Here is a 20,809-nt window from a genome sequence, read left to right on the forward strand (position 1 = left end):
TCTCCAGCCCCAGGGCTGATAACACAGTCTGCATGGGAAATTGTGTAAGGATGTTAACTAGTCCCTGCAAGCACAGCCTCTCATGCAGGGAGAGCTTCTGCAGAGTAAGATAGACGGGGTAAGGCTTCTTAGGGTACGTCTAACGTCAATGGTACTCAAAATTTTTTATCCCATGGCCCATTCTGCTCAATGTCAACCTTTCTGCAGACCACCAGCCAACCGCCCAAGATGACAAGATGCATTCACTTATCTCCAAATACTTTAAACACTAAAGCTGTGTTTACACTAGCTCCCTACTTCCAAGGGAGCATGGTAAGTAGGGTGTCGGGAGATTAATAATGCAGCGCTGCCGTGCATATGCAGCACTTCATTAAGCTAATTCTCCCCCAGGGCAACTTCAAAGTGCCGGCTTGTGTGTAGTTGTGGCTCACCTGATGGTACTTCCAAGTACCTAGCAAAATGTTGAGGAGTAAGGGACTTTGAAGTTGCCCAGGCACTTTAAAGTACCGGCGGGTTAGTTGCAGCTACACGCAAGCTGGCACTTCAAAGTTTAACACTTGGAAGTTGCCGCAGGGGAGAATTAGCTTAATGAAGTGCATGCACCACAGCACTTCATTAGTAATCTCCCGGCACCCTACTTATCATGCTCCCTTCGAAGTAGGGAACTAGTGTAGACACAGCCTAAATGATTCATATTGTTCTACGGGAGCATAAAATGTAGGCAAGCAGCTGTAACATGAGTAAGGGGCACAGGGCTGGAGAGCAAGGGAGGGCTCCCTGGTGCAGGGGAAGGGGCAAATCCTGAACTTGTGACCCACCTGCAAGGTGGATGCAGACCACTAATGGCCTGTGCATCACACTTTGAGAACTGCCCGTCTACACCTATGTTCCCTGTGAACTGGGTGGCTGTGCAATATGCTATCAAGGGCCCTGCTGATGGGGAGAGATGCCCCCCCTCCGGCCCAGCCCCACTGGAGCTGCTCCCACTGAGGAACAGCACCTCTCACCTGGCCCTGAACCTCACTACAAGAGAGGGCTTAGAGGGGTCCTTTCTCCTTGTGAAGCCTGAGTGCAGCTTGCACCCCAAACTCTTCATCCCCATTCCCACCCAGAGACCAACCCCCTAGCCACGGCATTCCGCCCACCCCCCGCCCCACATCTCTGCAGCAGCCCTGAGCCCCATCCCCACCACATACCGTCTATACACTGATTTCATTGTTATGTGCACCCAGAAGGGCATAATGTGTCACACAGCACCTCTGTAGTGCTGCACATCACAGAAGTCATCCTTCACATGGACATCACAAAATTAGAGGGAACATTGGTCCACACCGCAACTCAACACCTGCAGCTGGCCCAGCCCAGCTAACAGGGGCTCACAGAACTCAGGCTAGCCGTGGTGTATATATATGAGGCTCGGACTAGACATCCCTGGATCCTAGCTCCCAGAGTTAACAGTTTTTGAGCTGAAAAAACAAGAGGCTTATGTATATCCCTGTGATCTTGTATATCAGATAAGTCCTTCTGATCCCATGGACCAGTCTTCTTCCAGAGGCCCATGCATTGCAGGAGCACAAAGATAAGCTTATGTCTCCTTGGCAAGCTCCACAACGTGCAGAGCAGAATGACGTCTGCAGCAAATGCCAAGAGAAACAGTGGAGTTATTTCAATGTACACTGGGGTTATGGAGAGTGGAATTTGATGCATTTTTGCCTAGTAAACCTACATCTATCTCCAACAAGATGAACTAGTGTAGCTAGCATGCATCAAAGCATAAACCTGCAGAGTGCAAGTACTCTATTGCCAGTTGTTTCACCTGCAATAGAGCGTTGTCAGCACCTCGAAGGATTGGGCCCTTCATTCCCATTAGCGGTAATGGGGAATTATGGATAATTAAGAGAATTATTAACCTGGAAGAGTAGCAATAACAATACGAATCTACAATAAAATAAGCTTTGGTTAAATTACACCACAGTGGACACCAAACTGACCTTGATGAAAGCTTTCACCTGCACTTGGGAGAAATGTCAAGTGGCTCAAAGCCTAAAGATATATTTGACACTGCAAGAATTAGAAATGAAGTCTCAAATATGAGATTTATTAACTTCTTTTAAAAAAAAGATGAGGCCTGGGCGGTATTACCAATTTCTGAGAACGATCAAACAAATCAATAGGGACATACATTTTTAAATACTCAGACCTATAGATAGTCCCCTCTTGGGGATTCCTAACCATAAAATGTTTACAGAATTTGCAGGATAATGCACGGGTAGGCTATCCTTGAGCTTGTTTTTCTTCAGCATCTTCCGTTTCTGCTTCTTCTACTTGAGGGAGAAAACGCTTGGGATTTACTTGTAAGCCTTCAGTGGACGAACCTTTAATAATCAAACGCTGCACAAACGGGCCTAAAAAACAAAACCAAAAAATAACGTCTAAATTATTTTTGCAGAATTCTTGAAACCTGCAGGCTGACTTACCTTACCATGATCAAAACAAAAAGCAGTCAAGTAGCACTTTAAAGACTAGCAAAATGGTTTATTAGGTGAGCTTTCATGGGACAGACCCACTTCTTCAGACCATAGCCAGACCAGAACAGACTCAATATTTAAGGCACAGAGAACCAAAAACAGTAAGCAAGTTGGTTCTCTGTGCCTTAAATATTGAGTCTGTTCTGGTCTGGCTATGGTCTGAAGAAGTGGGTCTGTCCCACGAAAGCTCATCACCTAATAAACCATTTTGCTAGTCTTTAAAGTGCTACTTAACTGCTTTTTGTTTTGATAGTGTATAGACTAGCGCAGCTCCCTCTCTGTTACCTTACCATGATGTGCATGATATCCTACGCCCAACTCCAGCAGTTATCTAAAAGACAGGCAGTTATCACTGAGCAATACTGGCTTAAAGGATGTCTCGAGACACAGCCTGATTTGCACTTTGTTTATTTCTCAATCACGATGTTGTCAGATTACACTAGTGCGGATATGACATTTATATACAGACGTGGAAACGGAGGAATGTAGAGAAGACAAACTAGATAGGCATTAAACATGTTCGTTTCCTTGATGGTGTTCACTGGTAGCTCTCCTTCCCTTCTAAATAACGGCCTTATATTTTCCTTCATCTTTCTCTTGCTCCTAACACATTTATAGAACCATTTCTTTTTGCCATTTACACTCCTTGCTAGGTGCAACTCATTTTGTGCCTTAGCTTTTCTGATAGCTCCTAAGCTATTTTCAACACTGATCCTCAGTTATGTCCCTGGTTCCATTTTTTGTAGGAATCCTTTCTGATTTGCAGGTAACCTAAAGAGCTCCTGATGGAGCCATTTTGGCCTCTTACAATTCTTATCTTTCTTTGCATTGGGATAGTTGGTTATTGGTTTAAATATCTACTCTGAGAAACGACTAACTTTCCTGACCTTTTCCCCCTTACCTACTAGTTATCTGTTTGCAACACATGTATTTATGAGAAAAATTCTGCAGTTTTTAAATTTTTATGAATTAATTCAAAATCTATTTGGTTATGGTTCAATTATTGTGACAGGAACAGTACTATTGGGAAATGATGTTAGGTGCCTTGACAACCTATAAATGTCTTGCTCTTGCTACCAAACATACAATCTTAAGGTAAAATTTTCAAAAGTGCCATAGGCTCCCAGATACATCACTTAAGTGTTTCTGACAATTGTACAGGAACATACATACAGAATTTTCCATGATCAGAAATAAAGCTTATTTCAAACTGACGATACAGATCAATTCCTTTAAAGCGCCCACTTTGACCTGGTAGAGAGACTCCGCCTGTCTTCCAGGACAGTGAGAAACTAGCTTAAGTGGGCAGAGTGGTGTAACAGGGCAGAGCTCCAGCATAAAAGCACAGACTGAGGAAATATTTTAGCCCTCCAAAGAGGTACGCATCTCACAGAGCTCTCCTTCAGATTCAAGCATAAGGAAAATAATGAGCAGCACTCCTGCTAACGTCGGTGGTGCATGGTCCATATTTCCGCTCAGAAGAAATACGGCCCAACTCAGTACTGTCACACCCAGACTCCACCCAACAGCAAGAGGAACGTAGACCATCTGGTGAGTCATTACATCAGCAGGGAGATGAAACAATGAGAGGAATAGACACGGATGTCTGACCCTTTCCTGGAGGCTGCTTCAAAATCCAAAAAGAAATAGGTCAACAGCAATGGGGAGCCCCACTTCCATGGATTAAATAGGTTCTTAAGCTTCCCTCATAACCACAATATGAGCACCCTCTGGTAGTGCATGAAGTGATATGATGAACACCTGTAAAATATAGCTCACTCTCACTCATATCCTCCCCCAGGGTGAACTGTATGTCATGGAGTGTTTTTCGCTGTATTTTTACACAAGTTATAAGTACAGTATGCTCTGCGCTTATATTAGCTATGGCAAGCTCAAAGCAGCATGCCTTATACTTGGAGTACAAGGTGAGAAGAGCTGCAGAGGTTCTACCTCCCAACTTAGAGTGCAAAAGAAGTGAGAAGAAAAGGCCAAAAGGCTCAGTGATCCATTTGATATGGGAGGTAAACATTAACTTTTGTCATTTCCACTTTTAATAGCATCAAATGTATGCTAAAAACTGCAAGCAATAGAACAAAGCACCAAAAATGAGCTGAATAAGGAATTTAAATGGAATCCTGAATTGAAATATAAATAATGGAATAATAATGTAATAAATGCAAACTTCAAGTGTGCTGCAAACACAATATTACTTTAGTCCCAAAGTAACACCACTATGATTAAATATTCATGGTTATCACCATTATTCCTTTGTAGCGCTGTTTGTGATGATTTAAAATTTCTCACTGAGAATAGTTAGTCTTTTCTCTCCAGTGCTAAGCACAGCCCAACGTTAATATTCAACATAACTAACTGTAGGGAAGCTGGAATTTCTTTGAATTGTTATTAGGTATGTCAAGCAAGAAAAACTGTATTAAAAATAATCCTAGAATTCATATTTTTGTCTCCAGAGAGATGGAGCAGAGAAGAATTAATTCTCCTCATCTGGAGAGATACAGAAACTCATAAATTAGTCATTTATATTCTGTACTTTCATTAATGGAAAAAACACCAACAATTTCTGAATTCCAGACTCCAAGTATTGAATGGTGAGCAAGCCTTTCTAAATAAAAGAAAGCAACCAAGAAAAATTAATCCATTAGGGTTTCTTTGGGGGGTACTTGCCCAGGATCTCTCAAAATGGAGAGAAGTCTTACCTGATGGTCCCCTGAATTTTGAACTTGCCTGATGACAGGCTGAGAAGAACAACAGGTACAGCAGGAAGGGGAGACTGGCTTCCGGTCATGGTCAACAGCTTCCTGCTGTACCTGGAAACATTTGTTCTCACCATAATAGAACGTGTGGTTCAAGGTGGGCCTTATCAGCCACCTGAAGATCCACAGCTCCCATGGAAGATGATCATATAGCAATGAGCGATCGCCTATCTGTTTGCCTTTGGGGAAGTATGAATACAAATTATTTGATAGGTTGCAACATAAATCTGCATGCTTAATCTAGTGACTTTTTTTCGGTTTGATAAGGAGAGCTCTACCCTAAGCAGGCTTTTTCAGTGGCATAGCTACTTGCACCCGTGGTAATAGAAATCCTAGAACTTTTGGGTTGTAATATATTGCATGGGGTGGGGAATATAAGGCTTGAAGGGAATGGAAACCAGGAAACTACCTGCAACTACTTAGAATGGCAGATTTTTGAACATCACCTTTCCTTTGTTACTTTGGTTAAAAGTTGACTTTTGGGGTGGTTTTAAAAAAAACAAAAAACAAAACAACAAAAACCCCTACCCGTGTATGTTCACCACCACACTAAAAATCAAAAGGATTAGTCCCTAAAGAGCAAAACTGACTCTTCCTCAACTCAAATCCATTCCATCTGCTTATGGATCTGCTTATCTACTTTATTAGGTTGACGTGCTGGTTGAACCTCTCTAATCCAGCACCCTCGAGACTTGACCAGTGCCGGACAAATTTGCTGACTCATGGGAGGTCAATATTGTCTAGCACATCACCAACATTTCCACTGCTTACTGGGCTCTTAAAAGTCATTTAGGGGTAAGCTGCAGCTGAAGAACATTACAGAACTCTGAAAGCCAGGACTAGCGGCAGTAAACGAAATTTATGGGCCCCTGGGAAACTTGGCCACCCCATGACTAGTCGTCATCTGGTTAACTAAAATCATGCCGGATTATGGATGTTGCCAGACGAGCGCTCTCGATTAGAGAGGTTCAACCTGAAGTTATCAAAACACTTCAGAAAGTCAGGATACTTGACCCCTATCCTTTCAGCTGATAACTGATAACCTTTCAGCTCATCCTTTGGGTGATCCAATAAGACTTATGCTATTTTTAAAACACGGACTCCCCCCACCCCTTCATTTTTCTTCTGCTCCATAGGAAAAGAAAAAGCATTTTAAAATCATGCCAGGATCCTGAACAGAAAATGTGCAACAACAGTGAAAGGAGAGCACAAGCGCTGTGAGACGGGGGAGCATTTTCTACAAAGAGCAGATTGGGAAGAATTACTGGTACTGCAGAAAGTAACATACATGTTAAAAATAAAGATAGGGAAATATTTAACATTAGAGAGCAGTCCATGGATATTCTATTTAAAGCTACTAAACATTAGACTACCTCTTGTAATACTAACCACACCTGCCCCTCCTGTCATGCAGAAGGCAGTCACCGAGAGTTTACTATATGATGAAGTCAGCAATTGTAAGATCACGCTGCAGGATCCACTTTCGTTGTTATAAGTTAAAACACAGAGTCAAATCTTCTCTAAACCGAGAGGAGAGACATGGATTGGATTTTTATTCACAAGTGACTTAATCCTGTGGCGTAGAAAGTTAATAGGAAAGAAAATGGCAAATCAGTAACATCAGTGCCAAAATTATGGCCTGTGACAGTTCTCCGAGGTGGGTGACGTGTGACTCCAGATCCTCAGGGGAAGCGAATCTATGCTGGGTGGAACCACTAATAAACACTCCCCTTGGAATCATAAGGTCCTCCCTGCACCCTCAGTAGGGGATGGCAATTTTGCGTCATTTCTAGCCTAGGCTGTCCTCTCGCGCTGTGGTGTTCAACACACTCCCCATTAGCTACATATGGCAAACAGGGCAGCAGAGTGTGGCAAAATGCAGCTAAGGAGAAGTGCAGCGGCGGCTCCTCTGACCCTAGCGGGCTCCAGCGAGTAATCTTGGTGGGGTGTGTGCGCACGTGCGGTGCTTGTGGCCATCTGCTAAATCTCTCTTGGACACCACTGCTTTAGTCCAGAGCAACGCTGAAGCCCTGATTTGGCAAGTCACACATTAACAGTGCTTCTATCATCAAGGGGACCACTCACATGCTTAAAGTGAGGCATTAGTTTAAGTATCTGGCTGGATCAGGCCAAAATGTTGCCTCTGTCCTAAATGCAAAAGAAGCGACATGTTTGTCGAGTGTTTAGCAATAGTCAATGACGAAGAGAACTCTCTTATTTAGTAATTTGCCTTAATTTCAATGAAGAGGCTGAAGGAAAAGCTACTTACCATAGCTCAATGGCTTGAACGTACAGACATCTTTAATAATTGCATCCAGATTGGCAATTATCTGTTCATTAGGCATATCCAGCTGCAAGAGGTCAATGCAAAATTAGTTATACAGAAATAACTGCTGATGGATTACTACAATTCAAAGTGGCTGGATAAATATTTTATTTGAGTTTTGGGTGTCTGAATTTAAAATTTTTCCCTCAGTTTAAGATATCAGGAATTGCAAATTCCATAAATTGTATTAGCAAGAGGATACACTACTATGAAGAAAAATATTTACATAAACCACTAAAGTAGCAACGTGAACATCGAATACAATATTCACGTGCACACGTTCATGTACTCAGATGGCAAACCAAGATACTCGAGATTAAACAGGAACAATCGTCATGGTGAAAAACAAACATAAATCAATTTTCAAAGTTCTTTCATTGAAGAATGTGTGGATAACTTCAGATCTATTTCTAAAGCAGGACTTTTTATACACACATGGTAGAGTTAGAAATGTTGATTAAGGAACAATACAACACTGGCAGACAGATGACTTAATAGTGCATTTTCTAGCATTCTTTCACACTCTAGTTTCAAGTGGCCTATGAGAAGGGTTTCCACCATGACACAATTTACTAAATCTCATTGAGCTCATGTTGTAGCCCAGATATTTCCTTACTCATTTTTATGCATCATTCTAGCCCTAACCACTCATCCTGACTTTGGTTGCTATTCCACCCTTCAAGCAGTTCCAAATTTGCAATTGCTAAAGCCCACTTTCAGCAAAGCACTTAAGCAGATATGTAATATCTAGTACACAAGTAGCTCCAAAGTCAATGGATTATCATCATCACCACCATCAATAACCGTGGGCTCAGCGCCCGTTGATGTCTGATGCCTCTCTCACTATTTCCTTCCATCTTTCCCTATCCAGTGCAGAGTGGCTTAGATTCTGTAGACTAGCTCCGCGCCAGTCTACTACATCATCTATCCATTCTCTGTGGGGTCTGCCTTTCCTATTTGAACCATCCATTATGCCAAATACTATAACCTTCTGCAGCAGGCTCTCTTTTGGCTGTATCTTCCTATATAAATCCTCATTGGTGACTTTCTGCATCCATCCTATTCTCAGAATCTTTCTATAACAACTCCTTTCGAACTCCTTTTTGAATCTTTCATTATCACCCATGTCTCATGCTGCTGAATACACATTTTCAAGATGCCCAGCTGCGTTCTTAAGCTAATTGCTTTGCTTTTCCAGATATTATCCATCGCCTTCAAACTCGCTCTTGCTTTCGCTATTCTAGTCACTATTTCCTTCTTACAATCTAGCTCATACGTTATGTTGCTCCCCAGATATGCGAACTTCTCTACATTTTCTAGTTCAATACCATCGACACTGATCTGCCTTCCTATTTCCTTCATGGGACTATGAGATTGCTTAAACACTTTGCTAGATCAAAGCATTAGCTAAGCTGAGTTCTCTTTGAATTCTTCCTCCAGCCAAGCCAATCACACCCTTAATTTATCAGTGTTCTTGTCTGTGCCCCAAACTTATCAATACCTTGTTACCAATGGGATACTCCAAACTGAACATATTGTTACAGAGGTAGTTACATCAAAGCTAGACACACACATATGTAGACTAATTACTGCCTGTGGCTCTGGAATGATTCCATACATGCTGCCAAAAATTGTATTTCCATTTTTGTTAGAGTAATGCCTTGCAGACTTATGTTTAATTTGCTATCCACTACCACCCACAGATTTCACTCAGCACTATGTGTGTTCCCAGAGGCCTTCCTGACCCTGAGTATGTTTTGGATTACTATCCTGTCGGCTTAGGAATCGTATGTTTTCAAGCTGAATCTCATGTTATTTTCTGCCCATGCTTTTAATTTCTCTTGTTTTCTTTATATTCTCTCTCTGTACTCAATGGAGTTTACAACGAAGTAGATTTAGCTAACGTGTTGTTTATTACCTCTTCTAGATAGTATCAGAGGGGTAGCCGTGTTAGTCTGGATCTGTAGCAGCAACGAAGGGTCCTGTGGCACCTTATAGACTAACAGAAAAGTTTAGAGCATGAGCTTCCGTGAGTTAACTCACTTCTTCAGATGCTAGCTCCTGATACATTATTCTTAGGGCTCAACCAAATGTATACTTCTCTTTGGTCAATTTCACAGCCATAGGGTCTTAAAATGGGTCATTTTCATGGTTTCAGCAGTTTACATCTGAAATTTCTTTGTGCTGAAACCGCAAGAATCCTAATCCAAAAGGGGACGGGGGAAAAGGGAGATGGGAGGGTTGCAGGGCTGCTATACGCATTCCTGTGCTGCAGCTGGAAGAGGCTCCTGGGAGGTGGAGGTAAAGCCAATCTGTGCTGTTGGGAGTAACTCCAGCAGAGGCTCCTAGCTGATAGTCATGACAAGTGATGGATTAAGGCATGAGCCTGGCAGGAGCTGTGCGAGGGTGACAGACCCAGCCTGGATACCCAGACCCTCATTTCTGTGCTGCCTATCGAGGTGGATCTGATCAATATTCCTGCTAATCTTTTCCATCCATGTGCATCATCGAGAGAAACCAAAACCTCACTGTCAGTGCTCTGCTAAGCAGCTGGGCAGCATTACTGGGAACACTAGCTCCCAGCTCCCTTGGATAACAGCTGTGCAGGGAAAGGACAAGGCTTGCCTGGCCCCAGACTGGCTGAGTTTGAGGAGATCAGATTTCAAACGGAACGGCTTATTTCATGGTTCATGCCATGTTTTGGTTGCTCAATTTGACACACCTCAAAGGCGGCCTGATTTTCAGGGGATAGGTGCTCAGCACTTTCTGAACATCAGGGCCTTAAAGGAGTCAAACTGGGAACCCAAAAATCACTAATCACTTTTGAAAATTGTAACCTGTACTTACACCTGTTTTTTAAACCAAGATCTTAATGCACAAAAAGCTTACACCAAGGGGATCTGCAACATGCCCCATTTATTTTTCCCTTCCATACAATATAGACAAGTGATTTTAAATTCTCCAGTATGCACTAAACAGCATCTCTCTTTTCTATAAATCATTCATATGTTTTATAAAAAACACTGTCTAATAAAGGAGGCAGAATTTTTAAAAACACAGAAGAGTTCGCAGTTTACAGGGGCAAAATGTTACATGAAAATGTGTATGTTTTATATGAAGGCTGGGTGAACAACCTTCTGATTTCTTTGGGACAAGAGGAAAACAGTTTTGCAACTGATTCAGTATCTTTAGCACTTTATGAATGCATTCCACTTTTAGTATTTGTTAGCAAATTTCCAGTTACTCTTCAAGGGGAAGTTTGATCTATACACTACATAATTTAACAAACATGAAACATTACGTCTTTCCTTATCATTTATTTTACAAACTCAGAAATCTTGCAATATTTCTGACTTTTTTGCTTCAGTTTTTGTCAATTTCCATCAAATTTCTTACACTGGAGTGAAATGTGCCATATTGTTTCATTTATGGAACACTCTCAATTAAGTTTTTGGTTAACAAATACAATTGGCATCCATTCTGTAAATATCCATTTTCCCAAAATGTACCACTATAAACCATCTTGTCAGTAATCCACAAATAAAAACCAAAAAATATAAAACCCCAAACACACTAACTATTTAATCCATGTCCAATATTACAGGTTATGATGAAGTTTGTGGAGGATGCTGTTGGTAATATGGGGTGCTCTTAGGAACACAGTAATAGGTTGGCTGTTAAGGAAAAAAAATGGAACATACCTCTAAAAACAAAGTAAATGTATATGAAGGGCCAAGTTTTCTTTGGTGCTGAAGTCAATGATACAATTCAGCCAGAAAGGACGGATTTCCCTTTCTGCTTCCCCATCCCCAAAAGTCAGAGACAAGACTATCACACCTTACTTCCATTTTTAACTTCACAAAAATCAGTTCAGTTAGCCTCCCCTCTCCAACATCTAATAGTATGAGCATGCTCACCTGAGTTCTCATGCCTTTTGTTCTAAAGGGAAGATAAATACAGACCACCATTTCATTGAAAAGAGCTTTTTCTCTCGTTGTAGTTGGAACTGTATCACTTTCAGTTCAGTCAAATTCATTTCATACAACATTCAAGAGTTCCAAAGAAGGTAAAACCTAGCCCTCAGTCTCAGTCATTTCTGGTTTTGCAGCAAACTCAATGTATGAGAGCAATGCATGCAAGAAGATACATTCCTAGGGAACCAAACACAGCAAACCAAATCAATCCATCTTCCATTTTACTGTATGCTACCTTTTTTCCTAAGTGAAGTGTCTAGAACAAATGTGCATTAGTGTTGATTTAGCCAATATGTTTTCTAGCCTTCAGTTTTTCTATAACTGTTTCCCCTATGAAAAATAACAGCTGTCCCAAAAAAACTGAGGGCGCAATTTCCAAATAAGTAGAATTGTAGTGGTGATCTGATTAATAACAGGCAGGCTCAAGTTCATTAACCTTTTAAGAGCTGCAACTAAAAATTGGTCATTAAAAAAAGTGTTTGCCCCTAAAACAGTGTGATGATTTACTGCTTATTTCACAGTACATAAAGATAATGGGTGTTTGAAGACAAACTAGAAAGCTTGCCTATTTCTCACGGTACATTTGCTGGATTTACAGGCATGATGTTGTATAAGAAGGAACATCTACTGAGATCCTTACAGCACCCGCTCTCTTCAAATGAAGTCTAAGTAAAACAACTGGGTAAGAAAAAGAAACAGAACAAACGCTGGGACCCATATCTAAGGGCCTCACCTCAGGCAGAACTCCAATTTAATGTAATAAGAATTCGGCCTGAGTAAGGTCCTGAAGTTTGGGTCCTTAGTGTTTACATTGCCTTGCTCCTTTCAATAGCCATTATATTTACTTACAAACACAATAAGCACTGAAAGGGGCTCTAGGAAGATTCTCTCTAATACAGGTTCAACCTCCCTAATCCAGAAGTTCCTCATCTAGCTACATCAAGCTCCTTTACGAGGACAAAGACTCATTTTATAGAGAAGGAGCTGGAACAATATCTTCACTTCCTCAAGCAGAGGACAAGGGGGACTCAGAGCCAGCAGACCTGGGAGGGGCTTGGAAGTAGGGGGGAGAGAGAGGTGGAAGCAAAACAATAGAAGTGGGGGTTGTAATGGAACACCGGGCTCAGGGAAGAGAGAACCACAGACCCTCTAGTGCTGCTCGCTACTTTTTCAGTGTCATTTCACCGCCTGCAAATTTGCGTTTGGGGGAGAATCACCAAGTGAGAGAACAAGGATCTAGTTGGCACAATCTTTTTTTTCCTGTATATCTCAAGGACCTCAAACACCCCCATCAGAGGATGGGAGTAAAAGGAGACAACACAGCAGCCGTAGGCGCACACAGGAGCATGGATTCTGCAGCAGCCAGACCATGGTGCAAGTCTAGTGATGCCAAAAGGTTAAAATGTGGGTTAAAGTAAACAAGTACAGATGGTTGCTCTGAAAGCAAAGATAAATTATATGATGAAATTAAGATGCCTACAGTCTTGGGAGAGGTTGGAGCAAGGAAGAATCAAAATTAATTTAAGGCTAGAGTACAGAAGCATCAGGATAAAGATCTTAGGCATCCTAGCAAACTTTCTAGACACAGTTTACATTAAGAAACAATAGAAGCTATAGTGTCAACAGGACTCAGAGAAACTTTATGCTGTAAAAACACTTGAGCTCCGTCCACATAATTGCTTCTTTTCTTGCTCTCATGGTAAAGCTGCACTGATGGTAAATTACAGCTGAAGAGTGAGTGAGCTTAAATGCAGACAGAGGCTTTGGCTGGGAAAATTATTCCATTGACCGAACAAGTGGCTGGCACTGGGATACATACACTTTGTCTAAGACCACAAGCATATAAAAACCATTTTGCTACAAAGCAACCAGAATATGGCTACCAACTGACTAAATTAATCATACTCGGCCAAATTGTCCTCCTCTGTAATGGAGAAATCAGATAGAAGGCAAGAAAGTCACATTACCACCATCAGACTTTTGGGTAGCAATGCTTGCCTATTTCACTGGTTCTTGTCTGTCTATTGCTTTGTTTTGGGGTGACCTGCAGAGGAACAGAAACTCAGAAATGGTTCTTGCCATTTGTCTGACACATCAGGGGTTTCCATAAGACAGTCATTAAACTGAAGTCTGATAAATGCTGTCAAGATTTCTAGCTGAAAATCTTTCAAGAGTAAGAAATTCAACAAATACCTAATACTTCAAAACAGTGTCTCCTGTAAGCTGAGCACTTGGGCAGCTACCCAGGAAAAATTCGGGCTTTGCCCAGCTGGTTAGTAGAGCCCCTATGGCAGGAAGCATGTGTTTCTATTGGTGGTGCACTTCCCCACATGCCTTGGTGCATGGAACAAAATTTATTCCAACCAACGAGGGAAAAATTTAAGTGAGTACACTGTAAGGTGCTAGTACCTTCTACTCCCTTGAAGATAAATACTTTTAAAAGGCTCACTACTTCTTGCACTCAAGGTTCTGTCTATGTGCATAGTTACAGGTTGTCATGTTCCTTATTCTGGACTGAGAGATTGTCCACACATGGAGTTATTCAGGCCCTTACATTTCAGACCTAAAAGAAAGGTACTAATATTAATTGTTAAGTCTCCTCTTTACATGCCTTACCAAAGACAACACAACATAAACCTGGATTCGCACTCATAAAATGCAAGGGCTGGGTTTTTACAAGTTTCTTAAACAAAATAGCTACTCTATTTTAAAAACAGCACCCACATCTCTGGTCTTAAGTCATGTTACTATGAGGAGGAAAAATGGTATGGGTTTAAAATGTAAGCAGGGTTTTCAGACTGAGCTATTGCTTTTTATTCACTGGTTTTTACAACTACTGTCACACTTTTATGTGTACTTCTTTTTATGGTTTAGGTACAAACCAATGAAACTAAGAATCTGTAATGGAAACAGCAATAAGATTTTTAATATATCAATGAAAAGGTGCTGCTAAAGCACACATTCTTTAGAACACGCTATTTGTAACTTTCTATTTCAAGGAAAGCAAATTCTTGCAAAATATACTATACACAGCAGTTCCCAGCCTGTTTGAGGCAGCGACCCATGTTGTCAATTCAGTAAGACTTGGCGACCCAAGGCAATTCAAAACTGGGTGGGAGAGGTTACCCCCTAGGAAAAATACTTTTATAAATCTTGCTTTGCACCACCCCCAGCCCCAGGCTTAAAACGCTTGCAGCCCCAAACTGCCCCCCGCCGTCCTCAGGCTGAACCCCTCATAGCTCCACAACACCGCCACACCTACCTCACACATGTGCTGCTGCTGTTTAGCCAGGCCACTTCCGCCTCCTCCACATGGCTCCCCTGAGCCCTCCTATTACCTTCCCCCACCTGCAGCATGAGCATTTCCCTGCCCTGCCGCATTGAAATGGGGCTCAGTTTAATTGATTTAATGGCCAGATCCTTCCTGCCGGCCATTAAACCATTTAAATCGAGTTCCCTTTCAGCGTGGCATGGCCAGGGACTGGACGCTGGAGGAGTGAGTGGCGGCAGCAGCTGCAAATGACTCCTCAAAGAGTCACAGGCAGCTCAGAGCAGCCCAACCGGCGACGCTTAGAAAATCTAATGGTGACCCACGCTTGGGTCCTGACCCAGAGGTTGGGAAACCCTGCTTTTCAGAGAGTAGCCCTCTATCCAACACACAACTCTCTGGCAACTTTTTGTACAGAATGGGGACCTGAGTTAAATTCTTGATTTCACACACTAGGTCAAAGAGACCAAAAATTTTGTGATGCACCAAACAGCTTTGAAGAAAGAAGAATGTTTTGAACAATCAACAGCAACCTATCCATCTTACAAAACAATGTTCTAACGCACACAAATTCAGTCCCATTCTATCCTTTGTATCTGGAAGGATTACGATTACATTTGGGAGATGGAGAAAAACGAACATATGATTTCTGTCTCAGGTTCCATCCCTCTATATTTTGCAGACTGAAGACCTCTGTCCTTGCTTCTTTGGTTCCTCTCAAATGTTTCATTTATTAGATGGAAAATATCACAAATGTTGACTTGTTTGGGAACGTGGTATTATGATGACTCAAAGATCAGGACAAATTAATGGACAACTGTAGACAGTAACACTGAAGAGTTTTACCCTTCCTGTTTGAGAAGGGCCATGCTGGCTGAAACGTGGGCTAGAAGTATTGTGCTGTTATCTGGGAGCACAGGTTGAACCTCTCTAGTCTGGCAATGTCCATAATCCAGCATGATTTTAGTTTGCTTGACAACCACTTATATGGGTGTGGCCAAATTTCCTGGCCTATGTCTACACTAGAGGGTTTTGTCAACAGAACTCACAGAGCATCCACAAACAAAAATGAGTTTTGTCAACAGTACATTGACAAAACTCGGGGCTTTTGTTGACAGCCTTCTGCCACTCCACCACAAGGCACGATGCCTTTCTCAATGGAATCTGTTGACAAAAAAGTTGCGTGGATGCTCCGGGGGGCCCTTTGTTGACAGACAGGGCTTCCGGGTCACTGGGCAGCCCCATCCACAGCGCTTCTGGTTGGCCATTCTGTCAAGAAAGGGCCAGTCAGTCCAGCCACTCTGTTGACAGAGCAAATCACATTTTTGATCCACTTTTGTGTGTGGCCACACTCTGTCGACAGAAGTTTTGTCAGAAGATCTCTTCCAACAGTGACTTCTCTCGGCAGATTGCTGTAGTGTAGACATTTCCAGCCACCAGTCCTAGCTCTCAGTGTTCCATGCTGTTAAGCTGTAATTTACCCCTAATGCCTCCTGAAAGCCCAGTAAGCGCTGCAAGTGTCGGTAATGCTGCTAGACAACACAGACCTCCCATGCTCCATCAAATTCTCTTGTTTGGTACCCGTCAGGTCCAAAGGGTGCCGGACTAGAGAGTTCAACCTGTACTGCAAAGCAGCTTTACCCTTTGCTGTGGTTTGTAATTATCTTCTCACTCACGATTGAAATACCGCTTTTTTTTTTTTTTTTTTAATTTTGTAGGGAGCAGGTTTACACAACACTATAGTAAAATGCCAGGGAGCTACCAGAGCCATGTCTGAAGTAGCTTTACCACCTGCAGAGCTGTACTCATGTTAGCAACACTGGGATGTGTTTAAGGCATAGACAGACAAGACCTCAGTGCTGTTCTATGATGATCGCGTGACACATATTGCAAGTCAGTACAACGGCTCTTCTTTTAGCAGGCTTCTTGCACCTGTGCCTATGAGGATTCAGGAGGAGAGATCTGAATATCTATGCCATGTCCCAAAACTTGTCGCCCTGTTACAGGGAGGCATCAAACATGCACGGCACTGTCTCTTTCCCAGTATCAGCTGATGGTTCCTCTCCTGCAGCTCTTATGTGGATGAGGTTTGTTGGGTTTCAGGATACAGCTGGGGCTAGAACCCAGGGCTGAAGGCAGATCACACAGGCTCCTGCTTATCATCTGGACTTCCACACCGAAGCCCAGGTGAGAGTTACTTAAGTTTGGAATTTCATTAATTGCTTCTGGAGCCCCACAACAGCTGCTGCTTGGCAGCCTCAGGAAAACCCTGCTGTTAGCTGCACGGTTGATATAGGCACTCTGCAGCGAGTGTGCGTCCGAGCAGAGAGGACAAACAATGATTAGTGTGGAGATCTCCATATATCTGAGTTAATCCCTTTCCTAAGGACTTGGGAGAGCTTTGTTCCCTACAAACTCCAAGGCTGTGTCTACACTAGAGAGTTTTATTGAGAGAAGGGGCCTTCTGTCGACATAACTCAGAACACCTACACACATAAAGCATTCTGTCGACGGAGTCTTGACAGAACTCCGCATTTGCCTCAACAGTGTTATCCCTCAGAAATCTGAGGAATAACACTGTTGAAAGTACAGGCTCCCCTCTGCAGAGCTGTCATTCTGCTTTGTCACCAGAGGGCAGTGCAGTCTGGCAGCTCTCCGTCGACAGAACAAGTTGCGTGTAGCATCGTTCGGTTGACGGATGCTTCAAGTGTAGACGTAGCCCTAGAGTCCCAAACTGTGCAGTTTCCATTATCTCACAGTTATCCTGGAATTCTCCTGTCTGTTTTCTGTATCCACCTGTTGTCTCTTGTCTTGCATTCAGGTAAGTTTCTTTGTCCCTTTTCCTGCTGTGTGTTTGTACAATACCAAGCACAAGGAGGTCCTTATCAGGGTTCTGGGGTACTCTGCAATACAAATCTTCCCTTGCCTTTGCTCCCCTTTCCAGAGGGATTTGCAATCTGAGCCAGACTTCGTACAAAGACGTGGCACACCTTCCTCAGCATTAATTTATATAATTTTAGAAAGACTGAACATAAAGAGAATTTTTAATTTCTATGCAACTTACACTAAGTTTCACGAGGAAAATTTTCATGGAACTTCATTTCGAATATTAAGATGAGGAACAAATCCTTGTTGATACAGTAAACCCTCGAAGAGTGTGATTTTGAGTTGTGCTTAATTTGCATTAACGCAAGTTAAGTGCAACTCAAAATCCTGCTCCCCCCAGCCCTGGCTCAAGCCTTCTAGCCCCATGCGGCCCCAGTTCAACCCCACCCCCGGTTCAAACCCCCCCACGTGCAGCTCTGGCTACTTAACCCCCCTGTCCAGTTCAACCCCACCCCTGTGCATGACTCCAGCTTAACTCCACCCTCTGCTGCCTTAACCTAGCCCAGGCTTAATCCCCTCTCCCTCCCTCCTACGGTGCCAACCCACTGCCAGGATTAACCCTCCCCAACTGCCCCAGGACTTACCTTTCCAAAGGAGCTCCAGGTGCTCCTGCTGCCTCCCCAGCTGCAGAACATGTGTTCCACTGTGGAAAAAAGCCCTGCCCCCCCCGACTTGAGAAATTCAAGTTATGTGATGTGTGTGTGTGTGTGTGGGAACGCAACCCTCATGTAAATCAAGGCACTACTGTGTACGAAACCCCCTAAGTAGACTTTGTAAGATTCTTGATACATGAAACACTTCTAGATAAAAAGCTTCAGGGATTAAGAATCTGGGTAAATTTCATTTTGCTGGCATCAGTACAAGTAAAGCAGAGTCAGACAGGGCAGACAGCTAAAAGACAAAGAAACAAAATGGGGACGGGGAGGGAGAGAGATGCAGAATTTTAAGGAGAGAACAGAACACAGAGCAAGAAAGGTAACAGACACCAGATATGAAAAGTAACATTGAAAAGGGAGGGGAAGAGCTTATAAAGACAAAGAGAAACCAGGTTTAAAAACACGCACGTACAGTACTCAATGTACACATGTACTACATGACTGGCAGATATTATCCAAAGTTAAAGATTTGTTTCTTTCAATGAGGTTGTGTAGATAGGACTTTAAATGCGCTAAGAAGCCTACACTACTTATTAAGGTACCTGAAGCAAGTACTTTTGGATCTCACTATGCAAACTGATGGAATATTTTTATACCAACAAAGACGACCCTGGAGAGCAAAACTAAGAAAAAGCAAAATGACCAGTGACCCAGAAAGTCAAATTGTGAATTAACGGGAGCTTGTTTTATTGTGGTGAAACTTTTGTTCAAATGCAAAATCTTCAATGACATTGATACTGAAGTTAAACACTGTTCCCAAAGAATCTGCCCGTAATACAGGTCCCAGTTATATTTGCGTTTTATCCCTTGCTTTCATTTAGCATTAGTGTTCATTATGATAGGGTGGCAAATTGTCATACCATAGACTATTGATGATAACTTTCATTTCTCAGAGTGTTAGGCACACCTTGCTTTTGTAATTTTTTTAATAGAGAAACTCTAATATTAGCAAAGGTTAATGATTTACAGGAATTTCTGTAACTTAAATCATTGAACAGCACAATGTATTTCGTTAACCGGTTATTGAACAACATTCCTAAAAAGCTACAAAACATACAAGTTACCTAGGGCGTACTATGTATCTTTCAGTTAATAATTAACTACTGTGCTGAATAATAAAGGAAAGGAAATGAATTATTTTCTAGAAAATTCTTTGGAGAGCATACCGTTGCTATTCTTGTGCGGATACGATTCTCATCTTCTACCATATACTCATGACCTGTTTTAAAGAGTTCCAGCATTGTAGGGATGTCATGGCCCAGAGTCTCTAAGTTGAAAAACAAGAGCATCAGAAAGTATTAGTGTCCCAACCCTACATCTACTAGGACCAAAATGAGAGAGAGTTGGACCTGCTCCCTCTGAAGGAGTCAAGACAAGAAATCACATTCCTCCTGGACATCTAATACGGTCACCTGGGATTATACTGGCAAGATGCTGAGAGAAGGGTCAAGGCCCCCTATGGACCCATAAATTTATGCTCCCCAGTTAGACTGAGCTGTTTTCAAAGCCTATGTAATTTTAATCACTAATTACTGCATATCAGTAGTTCTATAATGATGTAATTTATCAGCAAGAAACATATCAAGTAGAGGTGTCGAATTGCTGCTAATGCCCACAACACTTTTTTTTTTTTTTGGTGAGTTAAATCAGTTTTATTCACACTTAGAAACAGAACAGCAACTGAAATTTGAGTATTTTTGGATATTTTTCTATACATTCAGATATGATTTCTGTCAGAACACAGAATACAAAGTGTATGGTGCTCATGCCAAATATTTTCAGTACATATAGTATAGACTGTAAAAAACCAAAATAGTAGGAGGTAAATTGAAAAATGCAGGTATTGTACAGAATCTCCTTATTGTGAAAGTGCAACTTAGAAATGTAGAATTTTTTGTTCCATTACTGCACTCAAAAACAAAACAACGTAAGAACTTTAGAACCTGCACAGCCCCTCAGTCCTACTTCTTGTTCAGACAATGGTGTAGAGGACAAAATTGTTTATATTTATGGTAGTTCATGAGGCCAACTTCTTCTTTACACTGTCACCTGAAAGTGAGAATGGTTCACATAGTACTTTCATAATTGGTGTTCTAAGGTATTTATGTGGCTGATATGCTAAATATTCATATTCCCCTTCATTCTTCAGCCGCCATTCCAGGGGACATGTTTCCATGCTGATGATGCTTGTTTATGAAATGTTTAAATTACATTTGCGACTGAACTCCTTGGGGGAGAAATGTGTATCTTCTGCTTGGTTTTACCTATATTGTGCCATATAATTTCACTTTATAGCAGTCTCAGACAACTGACCCAGCACATTTCTATTTTAAGAATGTTTTCACTACAGATTTGACAAAACACAAAGAAGGTACCAACGTGAGATTTCTAAAGATAGCT

The 20,809-nt window shown here is 41.9% G+C and overlaps 1 protein-coding gene across 1 annotated transcript in view; it reads right to left on the minus strand.

Moving 5' to 3' along the window:
- Window positions 1-1,176: 1,176 nt before the first annotated feature.
- MRPL1 (mitochondrial ribosomal protein L1) overlaps window positions 1,177-20,809 on the minus strand; it is a 35,168-nt gene continuing 15,535 nt past the window's right edge. Inside the window, exons 7-9 of the mRNA XM_074993761.1 lie at window positions 19,576-19,676; window positions 7,569-7,650; window positions 1,177-2,405 (exon numbers count right to left, since the gene is read on the minus strand). Coding sequence (XP_074849862.1) covers window positions 2,275-2,405; window positions 7,569-7,650; window positions 19,576-19,676 — 314 coding nt within the window. The 3' untranslated portion in view covers window positions 1,177-2,274. The remainder of the gene's footprint in view (window positions 2,406-7,568; window positions 7,651-19,575; window positions 19,677-20,809) is intronic.

Source organism: Carettochelys insculpta, chromosome 4 (assembly GCF_033958435.1).
Source record: "Carettochelys insculpta isolate YL-2023 chromosome 4, ASM3395843v1, whole genome shotgun sequence".
Taxonomy (NCBI): Eukaryota; Metazoa; Chordata; order Testudines; family Carettochelyidae; genus Carettochelys; species Carettochelys insculpta.